At 46.3% G+C, this 24,190-nt stretch overlaps 2 protein-coding genes across 7 annotated transcripts in view; one reads left to right on the top strand and one right to left on the bottom strand.

Annotated features, from left to right (window-relative positions):
* ANKRD42 (ankyrin repeat domain 42) overlaps nt 1-19,437 on the top strand; it is a 26,046-nt gene extending 6,609 nt beyond the window's left edge. For 3 of the 6 annotated variants that reach the window (XM_061628952.1, XM_061628955.1, XM_061628951.1), the window contains 8 exons: nt 708-843; nt 2,816-3,016; nt 6,130-6,255; nt 8,311-8,416; nt 10,363-10,532; nt 13,493-13,619; nt 15,705-15,852; nt 18,801-19,437. In XM_061628952.1, coding sequence (XP_061484936.1) covers nt 708-843; nt 2,816-3,016; nt 6,130-6,255; nt 8,311-8,416; nt 10,363-10,532; nt 13,493-13,619; nt 15,705-15,852; nt 18,801-18,929 — 1,143 coding nt within the window. In that variant the 3' untranslated portion in view covers nt 18,930-19,437. Of the gene's footprint in view, nt 1-707; nt 844-2,815; nt 3,017-6,129; nt 6,256-8,310; nt 8,417-10,362; nt 10,533-13,478; nt 13,620-15,704; nt 15,853-18,800 lie in introns of all 6 variants that reach the window. The other 3 variants (XM_061628953.1, XM_061628954.1, XM_061628956.1) reach the window with 3 other exon arrangements.
* The window catches only part of CCDC90B (coiled-coil domain containing 90B), a 39,030-nt gene continuing 31,500 nt past the window's right edge, over nt 16,661-24,190 (bottom strand). Inside the window, exon 9 of the mRNA XM_061628960.1 lies at nt 16,661-24,190. Coding sequence (XP_061484944.1) covers nt 24,135-24,190 — 56 coding nt within the window. The 3' untranslated portion in view covers nt 16,661-24,134.

Below are 24,190 nucleotides of genomic sequence, written 5' to 3'. Positions count from 1 at the left end.
CAAGTGGCCCATTTAGTCCAGCATCCTGTTCTCACAGGGGCCAGCCAGATGCCCGTGGGTAGCTTGCAAACAGGACCTGAATGCAAGAACACTCTCCCTTCATGCGGGCACTGGCAATTGGTTTTCAGAAGCATATTGCATTTGATTATGGCGGCAGAGCACAGCCGTCATGGCTAGTAGCCATTGATAGCCCTGTCCTCCATGAATTTGTCTAATCCTCTTTTAAAGCCATCCAGGTTGGTGGCCATTACTGCCTCTTGTGGGAGTGAATTCCATAGTTTAACTACGCGCCGCATGAAGAAGTACTTTCTTTGGTCTGTCCTGAACCTTCCAACATTCAGCTTCGTTGGATGCCCACAACATTCAATGAATGTCCACGCCTGACTTAACAAATGCAGATTAATATGGAAACAGAATGGATGAAGTTTATGAATGAAGACATGCAAAGCTGACATGTACTAGAAACAGATTGATCTATCTGAGCCCTGCTTAGGGGCTTCTGGAGGCATTTGGCTGGCCACCATGGGAAGAATAGTGGCCTAGATGATAGCTTTAGACTGCTCTATCGAGGCTTTTAGGGACTTGTCATCTGGCCCAGGAAGGCTCTTTTATGGTCTCTTGTTCATTTCTTGATGATCTTCATATGGCTTCCACTGCAACTTAAAGTTTGGAGGAGTCACTCTGCCTCTTTTCTTCCTTTAATTGAGGATGCCAACGTTTCTGATAAGAACGATTGGAAACCTATTCACAACGCTGCCTTCCATGGCCGGCTGGGCTGCCTACAGCTTCTTGTTAGATGGGGAGCTACTTTAGACGATGTGGACAACAATGGCAATCTTCCAGGTACAACAGGGTGGGGGATCCATTTGTAAAATGACCTGGGGAATATTGGAAGAGGAAGATCTTTTTGTTAGAGAGAGAGAGTGAGAGAATGAGAGAGAGCGCCTTGGTTAAGTGAAGGTAGAGAGTGCAATGTGTTTCTGTGTGTTCTGGGTACAGATGCAATTATTATTATTACTATTATTATTGTTAATTACAACTTAATTAATTAATTAATTAAAACTATGGTTGTATCCAACACTGCCTTTCTACTCACACAACAGACTTCCACTTGCACAACTGCTGTTCCCCCTCTTTCCTTCTCCCCTGCAGCCCCCCCGTACCCTCAGAAACTGCTCCAGAGGGTTGGGGGATGCTCTGAAGCAGTTTTTTTTTAAGGGAGGGAGGGAGAGGAGGAGAGGAAAAAGTCCTATTGCGCAGCAGAACTCCATTTAGGAAGAGTGTACTGCTTTTCAGCTTGGTGAGATGGGTATTGGAGGAACTGTTTTACAGTGGTTCCAATCCTATCTCCAAGGTCCTTTTCAGAGAATAGCATTGGGTGATTGTCTTTCAGCCTCCTGGTGGTTGTGCTGTGGGGTGCCACAGGGTACCATCTTGTCCCCCATGCTGTGTAACATCTATATGAAGCTCTTGGGAGCGGTCATCAGGAGCTTTGGGGCGAGGTGTGAGCAGTATGCTGATGATACCCAGCTCTATTTCTCCATAACATCTGAATCGGGAGAGGCCATGCAAGCCCTGGACTGCTGCCTTGGCTTGGTGGTGGGCTGGATGAGGGCCAGTAATCTGACTCTGAATCCTAGCAAGACGGAGGTGCTGTGGGTTGGTGGTTCCCGAGTTCGGATAATTGGTCAGTTGCCTGCTTTGGATGGGGTCGTACTCCCTCTGAAAGAGCAGGTCCGTAGCCTGGGGGTGCTCCTAGATCCATCTATGTTGCTAGAGGCCCAGGTGACCTCAGTGGCTAGGAGTGCCTTTTACCAGCTTCAGCTGGTAAGACAGCTGCGGCCGTTTCTGGACCGGGATAGCCTGACCACTGTTGTTCATTTAATGGAAACCTCCAGGCTGGATTACTGTAATGCGTTTTATGTGGGGCTGCCCTTGAGGTTGGTCCGGAAGCTGCAGCTGGTGCAAAATGCAGCAGCGAGACTCCTCACTGGGGCAGGGTATTGCCAACATGTTGCCCTGCTGCAGAAAGAATTGCACTGGCTACCTGTTAGCTACTGGGCTAAGTTCAAGGTTCTAGTTTTGGTGTACAAAGCCCTATACAGCTTGGGTCTAGGATACCTGAAATATCATCTTACTCCTTATGTACCCAGTCGATCACTGTGCTCAGGATATACCATCTTATTTATTTATTTATTACATTTGTATACCTCCCCATAGCCAAAGCTCTCTGGGCGGTTTACAACAGGAGGTCTGTTCTGCGCAACATAGGAAAAGGACCTTTAATGTAGTGGCACCTACCTTTTGGAATTCCCTCCCCTTAAATATGACACAGGCGCCATCTCTGTTATATTTTTGGTGCCTACTGAAGACCTTCCTCTGTCAACAAGCCTTTTAAGTAGAGACTTTATCCCAGTCTGCATCTCTGTTGGAATTGCTTTTCAATATACTCTTAAAACTTTTTTAAAAGATAATTTTTAAAGCTTTTTTTTAAACAGATGTTTTGTTTTAATATGTTTTTAAGGATGTTTTGTTGTAATCTATTTTAAAGTCTGTTTTTATGATGTTTTGGAGTGTTTTTAGTACTTTTGTTCGCCACCTTAGGCCCTACTGGGAGGAAAGGAGGGATATAAATCGAATGAATGAACGAATAAATAAATATGATGGTTCTCCATGTCATTCACAACAATTAGGCCACTTCCAGACAGCCTGTTTATTGAGCATTCATCCTGATTTACTAGGACAAGATTTGGACAAAGTTGGACAAAAAATCTTTCGTATAAAATAAATAAAATAATTCTCCTTTTGATAACAGTTCACCTGGCGGCAATGGAGGGTCACTTGCACTGCTTTAAGTACTTGGTGAGCAAGATGCCCACACTGGTCCATTCCTTGAAAGCCAGAAATGACCATGGGGAGACCCCGAGGGACCTGGCAGAGAGGTTTTACAAGGACAGCATTACCAACTACATTGATGAACTGCAGAAGGAGAAAGGTCAACTGAAAAGGGAGGAAAGTAAGTCACTGGTGACAAGGGACGGGCCATAGCTCAGCGACAAAGCAACTGCTTTGAATGCAGAAGGTCCCAGGTTCAATCCCTGGCATCTCCAGGTAGGACTGAAAGAGTTCCTGGCCTGGAACCCTGGAGAGCTGCTGATAGTCAGGGTAGACTATACTGAGCTTGATGGACCAACGGTCTGACTCAGTATAAGTGAGCTTCCTCTGTCCCTAAGGTGATATTTATCTTCTTGGAGATGAATCTGTACAGTGGTCTAGACCAGCAGTCCTCTACCTTTTCAGGTGTGCTGCCCTTAAAAAAAATAAAAAATAAAATAAACCATACTTGTTGATTTATGTGGGAGATCTGCTGGTCTATGGCTTACTAGGCACATTGGCCAAAGCATCTCAAGTTCTGTTTTGAACCCCAAATTCCATCTGGAATAGGGTTGCAGGTTCTTGGCCTGAGACTGATCCTGTATCTTTAGGAGAAGAGAAAGTCAGCCAAGTGCAGGTGTTTGTGGAACCCTGTAATGAGAAAAGCCACAAGGTGGAATTCTCCCTTCCCCCTGCACAACTTTTAAAGATCCTCTTGGAGGCTGTGCCTGGCAACCAAGAGGTCTTCTGTATCTTTAAAAGTTGTGCAGAGGGAAGGGAGAATTCCACCTTGTGGTTTTTCTCATTACAGTGTTGCAAGAACACCTGCACTTGGCTGACTTTCTCTTCTAAAGATACAGGATCAGTCTCAGGCCAAGAACCTGCAACCCTAATCTGGAAGCGCCTGAAAAACTGGTTGCTAAAAAGGGTTGTTGTTGTTATTTATATTTATTGCCCGCTGTTCACCGATAGGTCCCAGGGTGGGTGGGTGGTTGTTATTATGTGCCTCCAAGTCGACTACGACTTATGGCAACCCTATGAATCAGCAACCTCCAAGAGCATCTGTCATGAACCACCCTGTTCAGATCTTGTAAGTTCAGGTCTGCGGCTTCCTTTATGGAATCAATCCATCTCTTGTTTGGCCTTCCTCCTTTTCTACTCCCGTCTGTTTTTCCCAGCATTATTATCTTTTCTAATGAATCATGTCTTCTCATTATGTGTCCAAAGTATAATAACCCCAGTTTCATCATTTTAGCTTCTAGTGACAGTTCTGGTTTAATTTATTCTAACACCCAATTATTCGTCTTTTTCACAGTCCATGGTATCCGCAAAGCTCTCCTCCAACACCACATTTCAAATGAGTTGATTTTTCTCTTATCTGCTTTTTTCACTGTCCAACTTTCACATCCATACATAGAGATCGGAAATACCCTGGTCTGAATGATTCTTACTTTAGTGTTAGAAAGAATTAAAATACATTTCAAGGATAAGAATAGGGTGGGTTCTGAAAACATACATCTCAGGAGCTGAAGGCCAGGCTAAAGAGGTGTGTCTTTAGCATTCGCCGAAAACTGGACAGTGAAGTTGCCAGACACATCTCTGTAGGGAGGGAATTCCACAGCTTAGGGGCTGCCACAAACAAAGCTCTCTCCTGGGCCACCATCCCCTGAGCCTCTGAGGGTGGCAGAATTACTAAGAAGGCCTCCTTTCTGATCTTAACACCCGAGAGGGTCTGTAGGGGTTGCAAGATCTCCAGCATCCATAAACTGGAAGCATTCAGTGCGGGGGCAGGGGGAATTGTTATTTATTTGTGTGGGGTTTTTTCCCCCATTGCAATATTTTCTCTTTCAAAATGAACAATTTATTTTTTAAAAGAAAGTAATTATTTGTATATTTAAAACATTCTTATTTTGCCTTTCCAAAAACATCAAGGTAGCTAATACCTACATACACACTACAATACCATGATAGTCAATATCGATAAAATCATAATGGCAGCAGTAAAAACTTGTCAGTCAAAGTTAACTGAAATCACAAGCAACAGAAGGCCTTCCTAAAAAGGAAGGTCTTTACACTGTGGCAGAAGACCATCAGGGGAGAGGCAAGGCAGACCTCTCTGGGCAGGGAATTCCAGAATCTGGTGCAGACACGGAAAAGTCTCTCTCTCTGGTTCTAGTCAACCATGATTTTGGAATCTAAAAGGGGATTAGCTGACAAGCCTTGAGGATGGACCCTCAGAGCATTAGCTCTTGTTATGATTCATGACTATGGTCTCCATTTTGGTTAATGACTGTGCCAAGGTATTGATAATCCTTGACAAGTTCAATGTCCTCATTGTCAACTTTAAAGTTACATAAATCTTCTTTTATTACTTTAGTCTTCTTGATGTTCAGCTGTAGTCCTGCTTTCCTCTTTAACTTTCATCAGCATTTGTTTCAAATCATTACTGGTTTCTGCTAGTAGTATGGTATCGTCTGCATATCTTAAATTATTGATATTTCTCCATCCAGTCTTCACCCCTCCTTCATCTTGGTCCAATCCCACTTTCTGTATGATATGTTCTGAGTATAGATTAAATAAATAGGGTGATAAAATACACCCCTGTCTCACACCCTTTCCAATGGGGAACCAATCGGTTTCTCCATATTCTGTCCTTATAGTAGCCTCTTGTCCAGAGTATAGGTTGCACATCAGGACAATCAGATGTTGTGGCACCCCCATTTCTTTTAAAGCATTCCATAGTTTTTCATGATCTACACAGTCAAAGGTTTTGGTGCAATCTATAAAGCACAGACTGATTTTCTTCTGAAATTCCTTGGTCCGTTCCATTATCCAACGTACGTTTGCGATATGATCTCTGGTGCCTCTTCCCTTTCTAAATCCAGCTTGGACATCTGGCATTTCTCGTTCCATATATGGTAAGAGCCTTTGTTGTAGAATCTTGAGCATTACTTTACTTGCATGGGATATTAAGGCAGTAGTTCGATAATTACTGCATTTCCTGGGATTCCTTCTTTGGAATTGGGATGTATATCGAACGCTTCCAGTCTGTGGCTATTGTTTAGTTTTCCATATTTCTTGACAAATTTTTGTCAAAATTTGGACAGATATAAGGCAACCTTTCATGCTTTACATAGGCTCCATCATCATCAGATGAAACATTTGGCTTCCTAAAATTCCTATTTCCAGCTCTTAAGCGACTAGTTGTGGGGTTATGGCAGTTAATGTATCTCCTTCTGTTTTCTCTCTGCATAGATTTTACATTTCCAGGCCACGATGCTGCTTTCAGAGGGGATGTGGACACAATAAGAACATTACTGGAAAATAGAATCATCAATATTAATGAGAGGGACGATAAGGGATCCACTCTCTTGCACAAAGGTGAGGGGGTGCGTGTGTTGTTGTCATATTGGTGTTTCTTTCCTACTGAAATCGTTTACACCTGTTTTCAGAGTGGCTGCAAGATTCATTTTGTTTCTTTATTACATACTCTGCCTCCAAGAAGCTCACAGCAGCATACACAACCCTCCAATTTTATCCCCAGAACCACCCTGCGAGGTAGGTTAGGGTGAGAAATGGTGACTGACCCAGGTTCACCCAGTGAGCTTCATGGCTAACAATGTGATCATGTACACGTCTACTCCAATTTAAGTCAATGGGCCCTACTCCCAGGAAAGCACAAATAGGGTTTGCAGGCTGACCCTGAGACCCAGGTTCAAATCTCCACTCAGGCACGAAGCTCAGTGGGCAGCCATAGGCCAGTCACTTCTTCTCAGGCTAACATATCTAACCAGGTGCTATGCAAATCTGTAAAAAGGGCATAATAAATTATGCAAATCTAAGAGAAACCATTTGGATAATTTGTGCAGAATATGCATATTTTGTTGTTTCTTGTCACAGAATTTGAACTACCAGGGTAAAGATTTTCTTCTTTTACTGGTGTATGTTTTAGCAAGCAGTGCATACAACTATGCTCTTAGGGCATAAAAAGCAAGACAGATTTAGGTTTCCTTGTCTGGTGCAGTTTGCCTAAATATCCTGCGAATCTGGACTATAACATTGCACTATTAACTTCAGTGGGTTAAGCACACCTAATTCTATGCGGTGCTGTGGCTTGTAATCTCTGATCATAATCAACTCTAACCAACCTAACTTTCAGTACCGTTCACATAGTTTACCTAGGACATTTGAACCATATTACTGTAACGAAATGTATTTTACAATTGTTATTTTTTGTTCTGATTTTGATGAAATGTATATTGTTTGAGATTTATTGTTCGGTTGATGTTTTATGTCATGTATGGTTTTCTTTTATTTTTGTTTAGATGTTTTTATAATTGTTATATTTTGGTTTTGAAGATATGCATATTGCTGTGATTTATTGTTCAGTTATGTTTATTTAAAATGTGATATATTCATTTTCTTTTACTATCAATTGTACCAAATGTGATGGTATATTCCTTTTATGTTGTAAACTGCCCAGAGAGCTTCGGCTGTGGGGTGGTATAAAAGTGTAATTAATAAGTAAATAAATTATAAATAATGTGAAGGGTCATGAGCTAATTTCCTTGGGGACGGGCTGTAGCCCAGTAGCAGAGCATCTGTTCTCCATGCAGGAGTCTCGGGTTCAATCCCCTGCTTCTCTAGGTAGGACTGGGAATATCCCTTTTTCTAAAACCCTGCAAAGCAGCTGCCAATCAGTGTAGACAGTACTGAGCTAGATGGACCAATGGCCCGACTCGCTATTAAGGCAGCTTCCTATGTTCCTAATTTTGAAGAAGAAAAACTTGCATGAGGCAATTTATTACAGCATAGGTTTTTGTGGAAAGCATGGTGGAGGGAGGGGGGAGGATGCAGGGGTATGAGGTTGTAGGGGAACTAACTGCAGAAGAAAAGAGAGCAACAATTGCTTACAAGCAAAATAATGACCGTGGCCAATTAACAAGGCAGCTTTAGTGAGAACGCAAACATCCTGGCATTGGTAAGCACATGTAGAGTGATACAAATCTGTAATCTCCATTCAAGTCACAGAAAACAAAATAATGTTCTGCTCAGTCACCTGTGGCTCCAATGGAGATTACAAGTTTTTCTCACACTGCATGTGCTAACTAGCTTACCAATGCCAAGATGTTTGCATTATCACCAGCACTGCCCTGTAAACTGGCCACTGTCATTATCCTGCTTTTAGGTAATTCTCGCTGTCTCTTCTTCTTGCGTATCATTTCCCTCTGATCTTGTTCCTCTACACACACACACAGCCGCCAATGTGTATGTATGCTTGCCAATGTACACTGCATGCCACTGGTGACTTGTGGTTCACGAAAGCTTATGCTGTAATAGATGTGTAGATTCTTAGTTGTCTTTACTGCAACACAGGCTAAAAGGGCTACCCCAATGGTAATGGCTACCTTTAATATTTTCTCTCTCTCCCTTTAGCTGCTGGACAAGGTCATTTACATGTCCTAGAGTGGCTGATCAACAGGGAAGCGAACTGCAACATTGCCAATGAAGCTGGAGAGACAGCAAAAGATGTTGCCAAGAGGTGTCAACTTATAATACTTGCCTGTGTTCTCTTGGGATGAGCTAACTCACGGGGATTCAGTTCTGACAAAAAACACCAGTGTGGATTTAATCCTGCCTACCACACATTGAAGATCCATTCAGAAAGCTTAAGATCACATTCACACCATGCATTTATTCCACGATTATTCCACTTTAAACAGACATGGCTTGCCCCAAAGAATTCTGGGAACTGTCATTTGTTAAAGGTGCTGACAGTTGTTAAGAGACCCCTATTCCCTTCACAGAGCTACAATTCCCAGAGTTCTCTGGGAAGAGGGGCTGACTGTTAAACCACTCTGGCCATTGGAGCTCTGTTAGGGGTATAGGAGTCTCCTAACAACTCTCAGCACCCTTCACAAACTACCCTTCCCAGGATTCTTTGGGGGAAGCCATGGCTGTTTAAAGTGGAATAATAGTGGAATAAATGCATGGTTGAATGTAGCCTGAGGCTGGTTCATGTGACTATAGAAATTGGCCTCTTTTTTTTAAATATGCAGAGACTTCATGTATAGAATGCACATGGGACAACGGTGATGTGAGCCAGCCACCAAACACATAATGCACGTGATGTGCACTGTGTGTCTATCCTCATATGACAATTGATGTGTGTTCGCCTTCAGTCTCAACAGTGTACGTGTGCATTCACTCCGCGCTGAAATTTGCCCCCAGTTCGCCAGGACTGAAACCATTTCCACATTGAATTGTCTGAGGCTGTGGAATTATTGAATTTTGCAGAGGATTCTGGGATGGATTCTGAAGGCACTCTGGCTTCATGAGGCACTGGTGAAATCTGCTGGGTCCAGCTGTTACAAACTGAGAATTACAAACCAGAATGTCCCCAATATTCCCTTATACCAGGGGTGGCAAACATTTGTCAGCCCAAGGGCCACATTCTTTTCTGAGCAACCTTCCGGGGGCCACATGCCAGTGGTGGGCGGGACCAGAGGCAAAAGTGGGTGGAGCAACAAATGGACATTTTACCTCCTACAGTTTCTATACACCTTCACACACCCCTCTCCACCCACCATCCAGGCAAGCAAGAATCATGATCAATGACATATTCCCGCCAGGCAAGGAGGGTACGAAGTAGGGCCAGTAAGGATATGGCCTGGGAAGAGTCCAAAGAGTCAGATAGAAAGGCCTGGACGGCTGCATTTGGCCCCTGTGCCGGAGGTTCCCGACCCCCCCCCCCAAAAAAAGCTTGCCTATTATTACAGACCTCATCAGGGAGAGGGTTGCTGCTCTCATGTCCTGCTTGTGGTCTTTTCATAGGCATTTGCTTGGCCATTGTGGAAACAGAATGCTGGATTACATGAGCTTTTGATCTGGTCTGGCACGGCTCTTCTTAACCCCCAATAAACCTATGAAGAAGCCCACATTCCCCAAGAACACAGTTCCTGAAATACACCAGTTTTGACAGAATTGACTGGAGCTTAGTGGTAGACCAAATGCTTTGCATCCAGAAAGTCCCAGATCCGGTCTCTGGTATTTCTGCGTAAAAGGATCAGGTCACAGGTTATGGGAAAGGACTTGCCGGAGACCCTGGATTGCTGCTGCCGGTCAGAATAGACTATACTGGGCTGGATGGACAGTCTGACCTGGTGTAAGATTGCTTCCTGTGTCTGGGGAATTGCTCAGTGGTACAGATTTTGCAGGCGGAAGTTTTCAGGCTAAATCCACAGCATCTCCAGGTAGGGCTGGGAAAGACCTGTGCCTTAAACCCTGGACAGCTGCTGCCAGCCGGTGTAGACAACAGTGAGGCAGAAGGACTAATGGTCCGACTCGGTATAAGGCAGCTTTTTCCAAATGCTGAATTGAGCCGTTCTGCCACTAAAATGGAGAGCACGTATTGCAATCAGCAGGGGAAACCCTGGTTGTCTTCTCACACTCTCCGGCGACCTCCTAACGGCTGTCTGAACTGTCCAGGTTTGCCCAGCTGGCTGCTGTGCAGTATTTAAGCAAAAGAATGGGGAACGACTCTGATGAGGAAATTGATGTCAACGACCCGCGATTCTTCGAAAGTCACAGAGTGGAAGGGAGCACAGACTGCAGGAGCGATGTGAGCGCCGGGAAAGAGGACAGAACGGACAGTCGTGGTGAGTTGCGGTCTTTTCTCTATATGTGGAGGTGGAAGAAAAGGGCTAGTGTCAAATGGATGTTGGGTCCAGCAGGTGGGAATTGTCCTGGCAAAGGCTGGCAAGTGGGCAGCTGTATTTGATGGGCTGATAGGTAGGTTTGTGACCTGTTTTGTAAACCGGTAAGTGTAATCAGTTTGAGGTCTATCGATGCAGTTCTAGCAAGTGGACTGAGGACTTGGGGTGGGGAGGTTAGGAGGTGTAGATCAGCAGAGAACCTTCGGCTTGGGGCTGAATATGCCCCTCCAGATCTCTATATCTGGCTCTCAAAACTCCTCAAGCCACTTTCTCCCCAGGCCACACCCCTCACCAGCACTGCTTCATGCCCAGAGCGTTATTGCCCAGCTGAAAGATGTCCGTGAACTCTGAACATGCCTCTGGCTGGCATAGATGAGGATAGAGAGGTGTGTGTGTGAGTGTGTGTAGAAACAAGCCTACTGTACAAAGGCAAAATTTACATTTGCTCCTCTGGCCGCTTTTGCCTCTGGCCCTGCTCACCACTGGCATGTGGCACTTGAACAGTTGCCCACAATGGAATGTAGCCCTCGGGCTGTGGAATTCCCTCCCTTTGAATATTAGGCAGGCGCCATCTCTGCTATCTTTTCGGCGCCTTTTGAAGACTTTCCTCTTTCAACAAGCCTTTTAAGTTGAGACCTAACCCAGTCTGCATCTGTGTTAGAATTGCAATATGTTTTTTTAATAATGTTTTTAACCCTTTTTTAAGGTTGTTTTAAAAAATGTTTTTAACGCTGTTTTGTCTTAATGTATTTTAAGATTTGTTTTTATGATGTTTTAAAGTTTTTTTGGTGCTTTGTTTGCCGCCCTGGGCTCCTGCTGGGAGGAAGGGCGGGATACAAATAAAATAAATAAATAAATGGTTCCCTGGTGTACTGTAGACATTTCCTCCAATGTGCTGCCTGTGTTATGTTTCAGAGACCTAGATGTCAATCAGGGGGTAGATCTCTGTTTGTGTCTTGGGCTGTAAGACTTCAGACTAAAGATACGCTCTCCTATGACTAAATGCTTTTCCATGCTAAGAAAAATAACAATCCTGGATGTAGAAACCTAGTATGTGAAGAAGAATGGTTCTAGTGTGGCCTTTAGAAACTCGAGAAGCTAGTTTTCTGCACATCAGAATGTCATATTTTTTTGGGGGGGAGGAAGAGAGCTTTCAGTCATGTGAGCCCCTGTGGTTTGAAATGGTGCAATCCAAACATGGGCATACCTCCTTAGCAAGAAGTGAACTAGGTCAAGGAGATAGGAGGAGTGGGTTGGCCCTGGTGATGGAAAACATGGTCCTGGTCTGTATCTGTAGGAAGGATGAGTTCCATTAAGCTGGGCTCTAGAAGTGGATGCACGGTAATGATTTAAGACCAGGATGGCAGCCTATGGCTTTCAAAACATTGCTGGACTATGACAGCTCTTCACTGAGACAGCAGTGTCGGTGGGGGTGCAGGCAGGGCTGGAGATTCCTTGGTAATTGCCAGGCTGTAAGTCCTCAGCCAGCAGCTTGGCTATAAATCTGCCAGGCTAGCAAGGAGGAAGCAAGATAAGGGCAGAGGCCATTCAAAGCTTACGTGCCAAGCCAGAAATCCAGAAGAGACGTCAGTGAAGGTCCGGGTCTAGTTTGCCGAGAGATCAGTCCAAGTCAAGGTTCAGGGGATAGGAAGACACACAGTGGTCACGCCTGACGTTGTAGTCAGCAACAAGCTGAAGCCAAGGTTTGACTTTTAAGGAGCAGGTTTGTCAGCAGGTGTGAGCCCTCAGCGTTTTGGCCTTAAGTGGACAGGCCTGCCCCTCTTCTGCCTGACCTTCTGTTGTCTACGTTCTGCAGGTGAGGGGGGAGTCTCCTGTTCACTGGCTGCGTCTGGCTGAAGGGCTTCAGCTGTGTCTGGGGTGCTCTGCAGCTGAGGGGGAGAAGGAGCTGGGTTCTCAGGAGTTTCCTCCGTTTCTCCTTCTGGGTCTGCTGCCCCTGGGTCTGCTGCTGTTACTCCCGAGTCATCCTCGTCTGATGAGTCCTCTGACAGGGCCATGACAGACTACAACTTTCATCATCCGCGGCTGTTGGCCATTTTGGCTTGTGGTGATGGGAGATGGCGCCTAACAACATCTGGATTTAAGATAATGCTTCAAGTGGTTGGTTGCATGAAGACTGAAGTTCTGGAGTCTCCCACCATAAGAATGTAGGAAGAAACCTGCTGGATCCTTCTGACATTGGCCACCCCATTGCTTCTAGGAAGCCCACAAGCAAGGCATGAATGCATTGGCCCTCATGCTGTTGCAGCTGAGCAACTGGCCTTTGATGGCATTGTGCTTTTGATCACGGAGATTCCCACATAGCCATCCTAACTCAGGATGCCTAATAGCCATTGATAGACCTCCCCTTGATGAAGTTGTCTAGCTCCCCATTGTTTAATAATCAGTCCCTTTGGGAGGTTGTTTTCCTAGTGATTGGGGGTGGGTGGATGGCTGAGTTGGGATCAGGAGTCTAGAAAGACTCCAAGGACTCACTAGAACTCATGGACATCCGGTGAAGTTGAATGTTGGAAGATTCAGGACAGACAAAAGAAAGTACTTCTTCACACCTCTCATAGTTAAACTATGGAATTCGCTCCCACAGGACGCAGTGATGGCCACCAACTTGGAGGGCTTTAAAAGAGGATTAGACACATTCATGGAGGAGAAGGCTATCAATGGCTACTAGCCCTGATGGCTATATTCTGCTTCCATAGGCGGAGGCAGTATACTTCTGAATACCAGTTTCTGGAAACCTCAGGAGGGGAGAGTGCTCTTGTGCTCAGGTCCTGTTTGCGGGCTTCCCCAGGGCATCTGGTTGGCCACTGTGAGAACAGGATACTGGACTTGATGGGTCACAGGCCTGATCCAGCAAGGCTCTTCTTATGCTAGGTTTTCCCTTGCAGAAAGAGCTTATCAGAAGATCAAAGAGCTGCAGGATCTCCTGGAAATCGCCACCAGCAATTACCAGCAGCTGGGAGGAATCCTGCCTGAGGAAAGGCAGAAGAAAATTGAAGAAAGGCAGCTTGTCAAGTAAGAGCACCAGAACACAGGAAGCTGCCTTATGCTGAGTCAGGCTATGGGCCCATCTAGCTCAGGACTGTCTATGCTGACTGGCAGTGGCTCTCCAGAGAGTCACACAGGGCGTCTCTTCCAGCCTCACCCAGGGATGCTGGGGATTGAACTCGGGACCTTCTGCTTGCAAGGCAGATGTTCTGCTGCTGAGCGATGGGCCTTCCCCCTTGTAAAATGGCCGCCATGTTTTGGGAAGTGCTCTGAATTCATGGCACCGTTGTATAGGCAGAGTTGCATCAGTGACTCAAGTGTGGTTTGGGGTCGTCAGCTGCCGTTTCGCGTTCCCACCATCGTCCCACTCAAAGAGTGGTGTGTGTGTGAGTGACTGGCCAGCGGAGTGGAAAGTGAAGCACCCCAGATGGGAGGTTGTAAAGAATTTCACTTAAATCTCTGGGGCTGCCCTCGGGACCCAAAGTTTCAAATGGTGCTGTCTGCAGCTGTTACAGGTGCTGGTGGGCAGGTACTGAGGCAATGAAAGATGTGCCTTCTTGGCCAGCACCTTGTCTCAGGGGAACCTCAGGCCTGTAGGCTGAATGCAGCCCCCAGGCCTCTCTATCTGGCCCTTGGTGAGCTCTTCAGGCCACACCCCTCACCGGCTCTGTTTCACACCCTCCATGGGTTTGCCTAGCTGGAAAGCCTTTTGCGTGCCTGGATGGAGGATAGAACGGGGTGTGTGAGGAGATGCTAGCCAACTGATCAAATGTTAAGAATTGCATTAGTCGCTCCACACACTTTTGCCTCTGACCCACCCATCTGCCGCTGGCATCTGGACGCCAGAAGGTCACCCACAAGGTAATGCAGCCCTTGGACAGAAAAAGGTTCCTTAGTCATAGAAGAGCCAGTGTGGCGTAGTGGTTAGAGTGTTGGACTACGGCCTGGGAGACCAGGGTTCGAATCCCCACACAGCCATGAAGCTCACTGGGTGACCTTGGGCCAGTCACTGCCTCTCAGCCTCATGAAAACCCTCTTCATAGGGTCGCCGTAAGTCGGAATCAACTTGAAGGCAGTACATTTACATTTTTTATCTCTGCACTACAGGGTGGGAAGTCTTATCTCTGCACTACAGGGTGGGAAATCTGAGTGCCACATTCCTGATCCCCCCCCCAAGTCTGGCATTCTCCTTTTGGGCAGCTATATTTTGCACAGGCAGGCAATTACAACACAAGGCTGTGAATGTGAGCTGTGGGTGGGGATGGCAGGACTTTGGAGGACCAATGCATAGAGAGTCCCAGGTTGTCAGATTACAGATATTTCTCCCTCGCCATCTTTCACAGCTTGTTGCAGACACAAATTTAACACATCCTGGTTAAAACCTTGCTGCTTTGCTGCCCTCTGCTGGCTGTTGTGAATGGCGAGGAGACTAACTTTACGCACACCTAATTCCTAAATTGCTTAGGCTTCATTAGACGACCAAAACTGGATTTAATTTGGTTCCAAGGTTTCTGGTGCATAGATTGCAAATCCAGTAAGATGCCTAGATGTCTTTGCAACCAGGGCAGTGGGTTGTAGTTGTCATTTGAGAGCTTGGTACTATGCCAGGGGTTGCCAACCTTTTTAGGCCCAGGGCATATTTGGTTTTTTAAGTGGGTCCCATTGGTGCCACCATCTCTGATCATTTCTTGCTGGCCTCCCTTGGATTAGTACCCCCCTGCAGACACCAGAGACAGAAAAAGAGAGTGTGTGCGCGTGCATACTCACTTTGCTTTTCCAGGGGATTTGGGTAAAAGTTGGATGAGATGAGAATTAAACTGAGCTGTGAAAAGCCCATCGAGCTCAAAGAGGAAGTAAGAAAGAGTGTCAGTCTTCCAACTTCCTACTTCACCTCTACATACTTTTCAACATTAAGAAAAGGCAACCACCCACAATACCCTGTGCCCAAGGAAGCAGTAAGGTGTGCATGCGTGAGAGAGCTCAGAGCCTTCGGGGAACTAGGGGAAAGCCTCAAGAGTGCTGCTGTGCCCACTAGCACCACCTTGGCAACCCCTGTACTATGCAATGGGTGGAGAGGCAGCAGCTTTTCAACTGCGGCTTGGCTTTCAACAGGTCCATTGATGAGCTGCAGGCCCAACTGGAATATGAGCGGATGCGACGGGAGAAGTTGGAGGCGCAGCTGGATGAACATCGGGAAGAGATCGGGAGACTCAGAGAGCAGCAAGAGAAACCTCAGATCAATGCAACCACCATCCCCGTGGTGGGTTTCCTGTGGCACTCACTGTTTCTTTGGGAAATGTGAAGCAATGCCAGCATCAGCAGTTAGCTGATACCTGCCCTAGGATTCCCTTTGGCAAAAAAGTTGCTCTGGCCTAGTGCTCCAAGGGGCTAGGTCTAGTTCCCATTTTAATTTCCCACAATGGCTTCCAATTGCTCTGGGAGACAGCAGGAAATAAAAATGGCAATTCCCCAGCCACCCAAAGCTGTCTGGAATGCTGTTGCTGCTCGCTACCGCAGGACCTTCAACAGAGGAGGGGGTGCACCAACAGGCACTTTGCCCAGGCCCCCTCACCTCAAACCTGGAGTCAGACCTGACATGAGGGGCGCTGTTGGAATCCACCTCTGCTGGATCCCACCCCACATTTTGAGGTTCTCTTTTCCCAGGACGTATACCGGAGCTGAACTCAAACTCTCCGGAATCCATTTTCTTCAGGTGTACATCAAGAATTTTGTGGGTCAGAAGAGAAGGGAAAGGGTTGTCCAACTCTCTGCCTTCTTGAAGCTTGAAGACTTGAAGCTCTGAGCATGCCAGAAGGAGAAGGGGGAGTAGAATAGCTCTCTTACCCCAAGGATCCTCACTGGGGGAGGGGCAAGTGCTTCCACCCATTAGGAATGTAAGAAGGCACAGTTTTTCTGTTCCACCCTGTATTTGCCACATGCAGCAGTGTTTCCATTCCCCTGCAGTTTATTTTCCACCAAAAACTGTGTTATTAGTCTCGCTGTTCGCGGGGGCAAAATTTCATAATTTATGTAATTAATTACATGAATTACAGTGTCATTACGTTCTACCACCCCATTTAATTTCAGTGCAAAGGAAATGCAATGCAAATAGGGGGGGAGTAATCAATTACATATCATGGAAGTAATAATAAGAACACTGCTTATATTCATTGGATTGATTTCCATTCTGGACATGGGATGAATAACTGAGCACCGACAATTTCAGCCCCTATTCCCATTTTCGTTGGAATTCTCCGACATGCCTACCTCCCATAAAGAGCTTTCCTGCCCACCCTTCAATTCAATATACAGACCAATCTAAAATCTAGGAACGACACATACACAGAATCCAGCCACCGACATTGGATTTCAAGCAGAGACAAGACAAAACTATGTCAGAATTGCCACAGTGAACTATGAGGGGGTGTCTGCTCATCTCTAGGAAGAGTCCAGTCCACAGAGTGCTCACTTAATAATGTATTTAAAGTGCACACAATCACTCACGTTTAAAACAGTTGCATCTCTCCTTTCCAAAGGCCAGCTTCTTCAAAAAAGTATAGAAAATGCCTTCTGCTCCAGAACTTGGTAGCTCTGACTGAAAGAATCCCTCAGGCCAGGGCTGGGGAACCTGTAGCCCTCCCGATGTGCCGGACCATTGGCCATGCTGTTGGGGGCCAAGGAAATTGGAGCACCTGGATGACCACAGGTTCCCCTTTGAAAGCACCAGGTCAATACATGGAAAGATTAAGGCTGCTGTTCCAAACGTCTAGGGAAGTAATTGATTTCCTATGTAAACTACTCTATATTTATGGGGAACTGGTAACCCTCCAGATGTTGTTCGTCTTCAAGCCTATCAGCCTGAGCCAGCATGGCCAAGGATGGTAGGAGCTATAGTTCAGCAACATATGGAGGGGAAAAATTCCCCCCTTCCGCTTCACAGTGTAAGTGTAGGGCAGCTTACATGGAAAAACGTAGCAATTACTGCCCTTGACATGAGTACTTTCACAGTAGCTGATGGCAGAGCTCGGAAAAGTTACTTTTTTAAACTACAGCTCCCATCAGCCCCAGCCAGCATGGCCACTGGATTGGGCTGATGGGAGTTGTAGTTCAAAAAAAGTAACTTTCTAAGCTCTGGCTGATGGTATATGTTAGTGAGGCCTCTTCCCTTAGACATGCTATCTTTCTGTGTGCAAGGCGCTTTTGATCTCTTTTGGCATGTCTGGCCCCTTGCAGATTACCTCCCAGTCCCAGCCTGAAGCTGTAGAGGTCAAGAAATGCTTTCTGACTTTACAATCCTGTTAAACTGGTGTGCAAAACTAAAATTAGAAGAGCAAGCAGTTATTTCTTCTCTGGAAACTATACCAAGGAGGCTTTAATCGCTGCAGCCTTAAGCCTTTACAATCCTAGTTCAACACCTAGCATTGCCCTGGATCACACACAGAACTAAGCCATGGTTAATATTCACTGTAGTTAAAAATGAGGCATCTGGCAGATCATGACATGGTTTATGACATCCCAGAATAGTTAAAAGCACCAGCAAGCAGCTGAGCCTTGAAAGCAATTTTTTTAACCATAGCCGAGGAGGTTTGAGTTTGCATGTAACACTAAGCTATGGTTTACATTAACTGAGGTTTATAAACTATCTACAAATCTTTGTTAAGGAGTGAGCGTTAACCATAGTTAACAAACTCAAGTTAAGTTGCCGGGCCGGGCTCTAAACCATGGTTTAGCGCACGGGTGAGGAAACCATTTGACATGGTGGGTCAGATTGTTATCTTCCTCCTCCAGTCTGGGCCAACTTTGACAGGTGGGTGGGACAACTCGCCTGTCAAAAGTTCCTTGTGCAGCACTTCCCAAGCACTCAACAGCCAGCTGGTTGTGAGGTGCTTGGGAACTGCAGTGGATGGGGCTTTGCCAGCACTGGGATTGGCTACACAATCAAGTTCCCAACTGAGCCAATCCAGCCGTGACTCTACCTGCCCCATACGTGATGCGACATACAGTATGATGTCAGATGTAGGGCAGGCGCCCTTGGTTTGGGGAAAACAGCCTTGTGGGCCAAACTTTGCCTGTGGGCTGGAGGCTCCCCTTCCTTGGTTTAGCATTATGTGCAAACCAGGCCAACGTTCGTGTTTTTACTGATATTTAATACCACCCCCTATCGATTAGCACATCAGTGGGCTAACATTTTCAATGTTGCTTCTGCAGGAGGATTCCGAATCTGGCAAAGGGGGCTCTGATTCCAGCAAAGCCGTCTCAGAAATTGGGAAAGAGAAAAAGAAACTGAAGAAAAAGCCTTTCTTCAGCCCCAGCGGAGTGTTTGTGAGAAGATACTAAAGGGGAAACAAAGGATCATCCAGGCATGTTGTGGATACGAGAGGGTGATGGATTCTGTTGGGGGGAAAAAGCAGTTGCTTCCCAGCAGATTCACAACATGAACGAGCCTCAATTAACAGTGCTGTAACCAGGCCCTCAGCTACTCAAAACTAATGAACGTGCTGCACTACAGTGGAAATTATATTCTCCATCAATTCATCCTGCGTGAATACCACTGTTTCATATTACCTTAGAGCAGGGATAGGAAGCCTGTGGCTCTCCAGAAGTTGCTAGATTCCAATTCCCACCAGTCCCAGTCAGGAATCTTTTAATCTTTTTCTCAGTCAACATTCCTGAACTGGCTTACAAACATAGAAACAAGTTCAGCATTAAACACAGTAATAAAGCGTACAAAACAACAACAGCAGCTAAACAGACTGAAATCAATAAAATAATCCATCATATCAACAAGCACTAGAACGCCAGCAGACTGTTATAAATTCTATAACTGGAATTAAACTAGAGATCCACCAGAGGTGTAGTGGTGAATTTTTGACAGGAAATAATCACAACAGTTCCCAAAGCCCCCCCGCCCCCCCAGGGAGCCCCAAAACACAGGCAGCTCTTTGGGTCCATCAGGGAAGAGTAACCCAGGGATGTTGCTGGACTAGAACTCCCATCATCCCTTAGCACTGGGACCAATGGAGGGAGGCTTTGCTTTAAAGACAGCAGATTGCAGAGAGGTGTTTTTTGTTGAGACCATCGAGTTAACACCTCCTCTCCAGCCTCTGAAGTCCAGAGGCTGCTGTTTACGTAACTCAACATCAAGTCAATTTGGCCCTTGTCATGCACCACTATGTGCCAAGCCTAGTTACCTTGCTTACGGCAGCTGGACACACCCCTGCACCACTCCACACAAATACCAGCAGAAAAGGAGCATTTTTATTTATTTATTCTTTTTAAAAAATGCAAGCATCCAACACTGGTCAAATTATAGCCAGGAAGTGATCCCGCCTGTGGCCTCTTGGGGACACCAGAACCCAAACACTGAAAACTTTTGAAAAATGGGAATGGACTGCTTTCAAGTCGATCCTGACTTATGATGACCCTATGAATAGGATTTTCATGGTAAGTGGTATTCAGAGGGGGTTTACCATTGCCTTCCTCTGAGAGGCAGTGACTGGCCCAAGGTCACCCAGTGAGCTTCATGGCTGTGTGGGGATTCGAACCCTGGTCTCCCAGGTCGTAGTCCAACACCTTAACCACTACACCACAATGGCACTCTGAAAACTTTTAAGGCGTTTCAAATCAAAACTACAATAGTTTGAAGCATTCAGGAGCTGAGGCCCAATAAAGAGCTGTTTCTCTAGAATTCCATGCTCCTGGTGCCATTGTATTTGATAATAAATTCAATAGCCTCCGTTTCACTGAAACACCCTTCTGTGAATATGCATTTATTTGTATTATTTAAAACTGCTGCTATATACAGGCCCTTCGTCCCCCAGCACCCAAAATGCATTTAAGGAATCTGCCATCTTGTCTGGAGAGGCTGTGATCACAGCAATATTTCACTTATGGACAGGTAAGATCTGTGAGTTACTGCAAGCTGGATGCCGCACACAGATGGGGAAAGCTGAGCTGAGGGGAAAAGGCACTGCCAAAAGAATGCCTTCTAGAAATATTTGGCTCCCCCACACCCACCCAAGAAAAATGGCAACAACCCCCTTCTTAAAATATGTATTACATCAGGGAGGGGGGGACCTTGTACCCCTCCAGATGTTCTTGGCCTAGAATTCCCATAAACCTTAGTTATTGATGATTATGGGTGAAGGCAGCCGAAAGGCATCTGGAGGGCCAAAGGATCCCCACTTTTGGTTAACAGTATAAATATACAGGGGAAGCTCAGCAAGACATTTCCCATTTATTGACCTGGTTCTTCTGAAGACATTTTCAAAGATAAATATGGCAAAAGCAGTCCCTCTACACCAGGGATTGCCTATCATTTTGAGCCCATGGACACATTTGCCAACCTGAACAACGGTTGTGGGCAACCACCTGCTGGCCCCTGCAACCAAGTACACCCTTACTATGAAATGCTTCTTTCAAGCCTCAGCAGCAGGCACCAGGGGAGATCTCTGTGGGTGCTTGTGTGCCCTTGGGCACCATGTTAGACACTCCTGCCCTCAGCACTACGATCCCATTCCAAGAGAAAGTTTCCCTTAAATGCTACAGGTTGGATAGGTTTTTCACAGCCTTGTAAATCATCCCAGAACTCACTAGCCTGGGGAAAAAAAGTTTGCTAGCTTGCTGGGGGCTGGCACAGGCAGCTGCATCCTACCTGCCGTTCACCCACTGCATCGCTACACTCGGCATGGAGGAAGGAGCTTCTCTCCTTGGAAGCTTCCCTGGTTATTGTGCTGGGCCCAGGAGAGCCTGATCACTCACCTGTATGAAACCCTGTCTCGCCTTTCATCTGGTTACGGGAGACTGCCTTAAATCTGACTATGAGCGAACAGTCCCTACACAAGAGAGCTTAATAAGCTTGTTTAGGACTGAAGCTGCACAGCCGTCCTTTCGGCACATTTGCTCAGAAGTAAGCCCCATGGTATTAAATGCAGCCTACTTCCAGAGAAGTTGAGCAGGCGTTGGAGCTCAATGGTAGAGTACATCCAGTTTGCATGCCAAAGGTTCCAGGTTCAATCCCTGCCATGTACAGTTAGAAAGGGAGGCCAGGTGATGAGAAATACCCCTGCCTGAGACCTTCAAGAGTAGACAGCTATAGGCGAGACAGACAAATAGTCCAACCAGGTATAAGGCAACTTCTTACATCCACAAATGGTGCACAGGATGACAGCCTTAGTGGGAAAGGCGAGGAGCCAACTGTGCAAAGCCCTTGTAGCACTTTTGCAACAATAAGAAGCTGACTGATAATGAGTCAGACCACTGGCTCAGTATTACCTACACTGACTGGCAGCAGCTGTCCAAAGCTTCAGGCAGGAGTCCTTTCCGAACCCTATCTGGAGATGCCAGGGACTGAACCTGGGACCTTCTGCTTGCAAGGCAGATGGCCTGCCACAGAGCTGGGGCCCTTCACTTGCGCAGCGGGGCAGAGGAAGAAACAGAGCTATTAAAGAGGCGCACTTGGTAGGTGGGCCTGGGACAGATGGCAGAACAAAAAGCCTGCTTCATGCAGAGGAAGCCACGTGGGGAAACACATCAAGGAGACTCAACACAGATCCTTCAACGCACTTTCACAGGGGTGTCTATGTGTGTCTTTTAAATACTTTATGAACAGAACACACAGGTAATATTACTGGAGGGGAGGATCATAACCTGAGCTGCGGTTTTTTCTTTACAATAAAAAAACCCCTAAACCAAGAACAGAAAAGGAGCCTTCATGGGTATATTTCGCCAGGACAAAAGACGGTAGCCGTCTTGAAACAGATGAAGGACCCTAGTTCAGTGGCAGAGCATCTGCCTTGCATGCAGAAGGTCCCAAGTTCAGCTCCTGGTTGGGAACGTCCACTGCCAGAAATCCCAAAGAGCTGCTGCCAAGCAGTGCAGACACTACTGAGCTAGATGGACCAATGGGATTAGGCAGCTTCCTATGAAGACGACCATTTTTCTCCGTTAGGGGTTTGTAAGGAGAGGATGGATATTGTAGTAGGGGACTCTCTGCACTGGCTGGGGATTGCGCTACATGACCTTTGTGGTACCTATTCACTCTATGATTAAGGCACTCCAGGTCTCAGAGAATCATTGCTCCAAAGACCAAGCGCCTCAGTTTAGTTACCATGCTCTGAAATTCTTTTCACTAGGCCTCGAGGAAACAGAGGGCAGCGGGGCACTGTGAAACCAATATGGTCCCCTTACTCTTGGTAACATGGCTATCGATCTGAAATTCCTTATGTGCAGATGCTTCCTTAGTCTGAAGCTAAGGCACATTTTTCTTTTTTACTTGAAAAAGAACGGAAGGCCCATAGCTCAGAGCAAACCCTTTGCAGGTAGGAAGGTCCCAGGTACAATCTCTGGCGTCTCAGAGTAAAAGGATCGCCTAGCCTGAGATCCTAGAGAGCTGCTGCCAGTCAGAGGAGGCAATACTAAACTAGATGGATGAATGGTATAAGGCAGCTTTCTATCCTTGTACCTGGAACCTGGGCCGCTCCAGCTATTGTTGAACTCTCATCTCCCATTAGCCCCAGCCAGCATGGCCAATGGTGAGAGATGACGGATGTTGTAGGCCAGCAACATCTGGCGGGGGTTTTCCAACTGGGCTCTACTGTATAGTAAAATTTATTTTATTTTATTTATTTATTACATTTATATACCGCCCCATAGCCGAAGCTCTCTGGGCGGTTTACAGCAATTAAAAGATACAATAATTCTGTTATGTTACACCAGGTGTGGGGCACCTGTGGCCCTTCATGTGTTGCTGGCCTAGAATTCCCATCAGCCCTGGCCATTGGCCATGCTGACAGGGGCTGATGGGAGTTGGCAGCCCAACAGCGTTTGGAGGGCCACCGGCTCCCTGTCCTTGTGTTTACACTTTGAGGGGAACACCTTGCGCTTGCACATCATCCATGTTTCTACCTCAGAGCTGAACGAGTGGTGGTGTTACACGCGTGCACAAATGACAACGCACACGTATTGGAGAGGGAGTGTCTAAGCAGGGATGGGGGAACCTGCGGCCTTTCAGTTGTTGTGGGACTCTCATCGGCGCCCCCCAGTCAGCATGGCCAATGGCCAGGGCTGATGGGAGTTGTCGTTCTCAGCAACATCTGGAGGGCAGCAGAGTTCTCCATCCATGGGCTATAAGGTCATTTCTCCATCAACGGTTCTCTCCACTGAATTGCAGATCACTCAGGCAGACACAAAGGAACTGGGGGGCTCCAGCTGGGAGTGTGTGTGTGTGTGTGTGCACGCTGTTGGAGGAAGAAAAGACACATACATCATGTTGATTCTAGCCATCAAGTAAGTTCTTTTCGGATTTTTTTTAAATGTCCCCTTGATCTTTTGGCTGTGAGTACAAGGGAACCCCACACTAGTTCTGAGCAACATGAATGAAGCCACCCTTGCTCAGTCTATTGTGCCTGGTTATTCGTTAAAAATCAATACCGAACACAAAAGGCTCTGAAAGCGTCTGCTGGAGGCGTGTTATCCAAGGGACGGTGTCAGTTGAATCAAAAAGTGTTTGTTCTGTTCTTGCTCCTGGAGGGTGGCCTTTTTTTATTTCCAGAACCGATAAAACCCCAGGGCGATTGCAAGGCAAGTGAAAACAGAGG

The sequence above is a fragment of the Rhineura floridana genome, chromosome 5 (genome assembly GCF_030035675.1).
Source record: "Rhineura floridana isolate rRhiFlo1 chromosome 5, rRhiFlo1.hap2, whole genome shotgun sequence".
In the NCBI taxonomy this organism is placed as follows: domain Eukaryota; kingdom Metazoa; phylum Chordata; class Lepidosauria; order Squamata; family Rhineuridae; genus Rhineura; species Rhineura floridana.
Note: the sequence above shows the minus strand (reverse complement) of the source record. Positions and strands in the feature narration are given on the sequence as shown.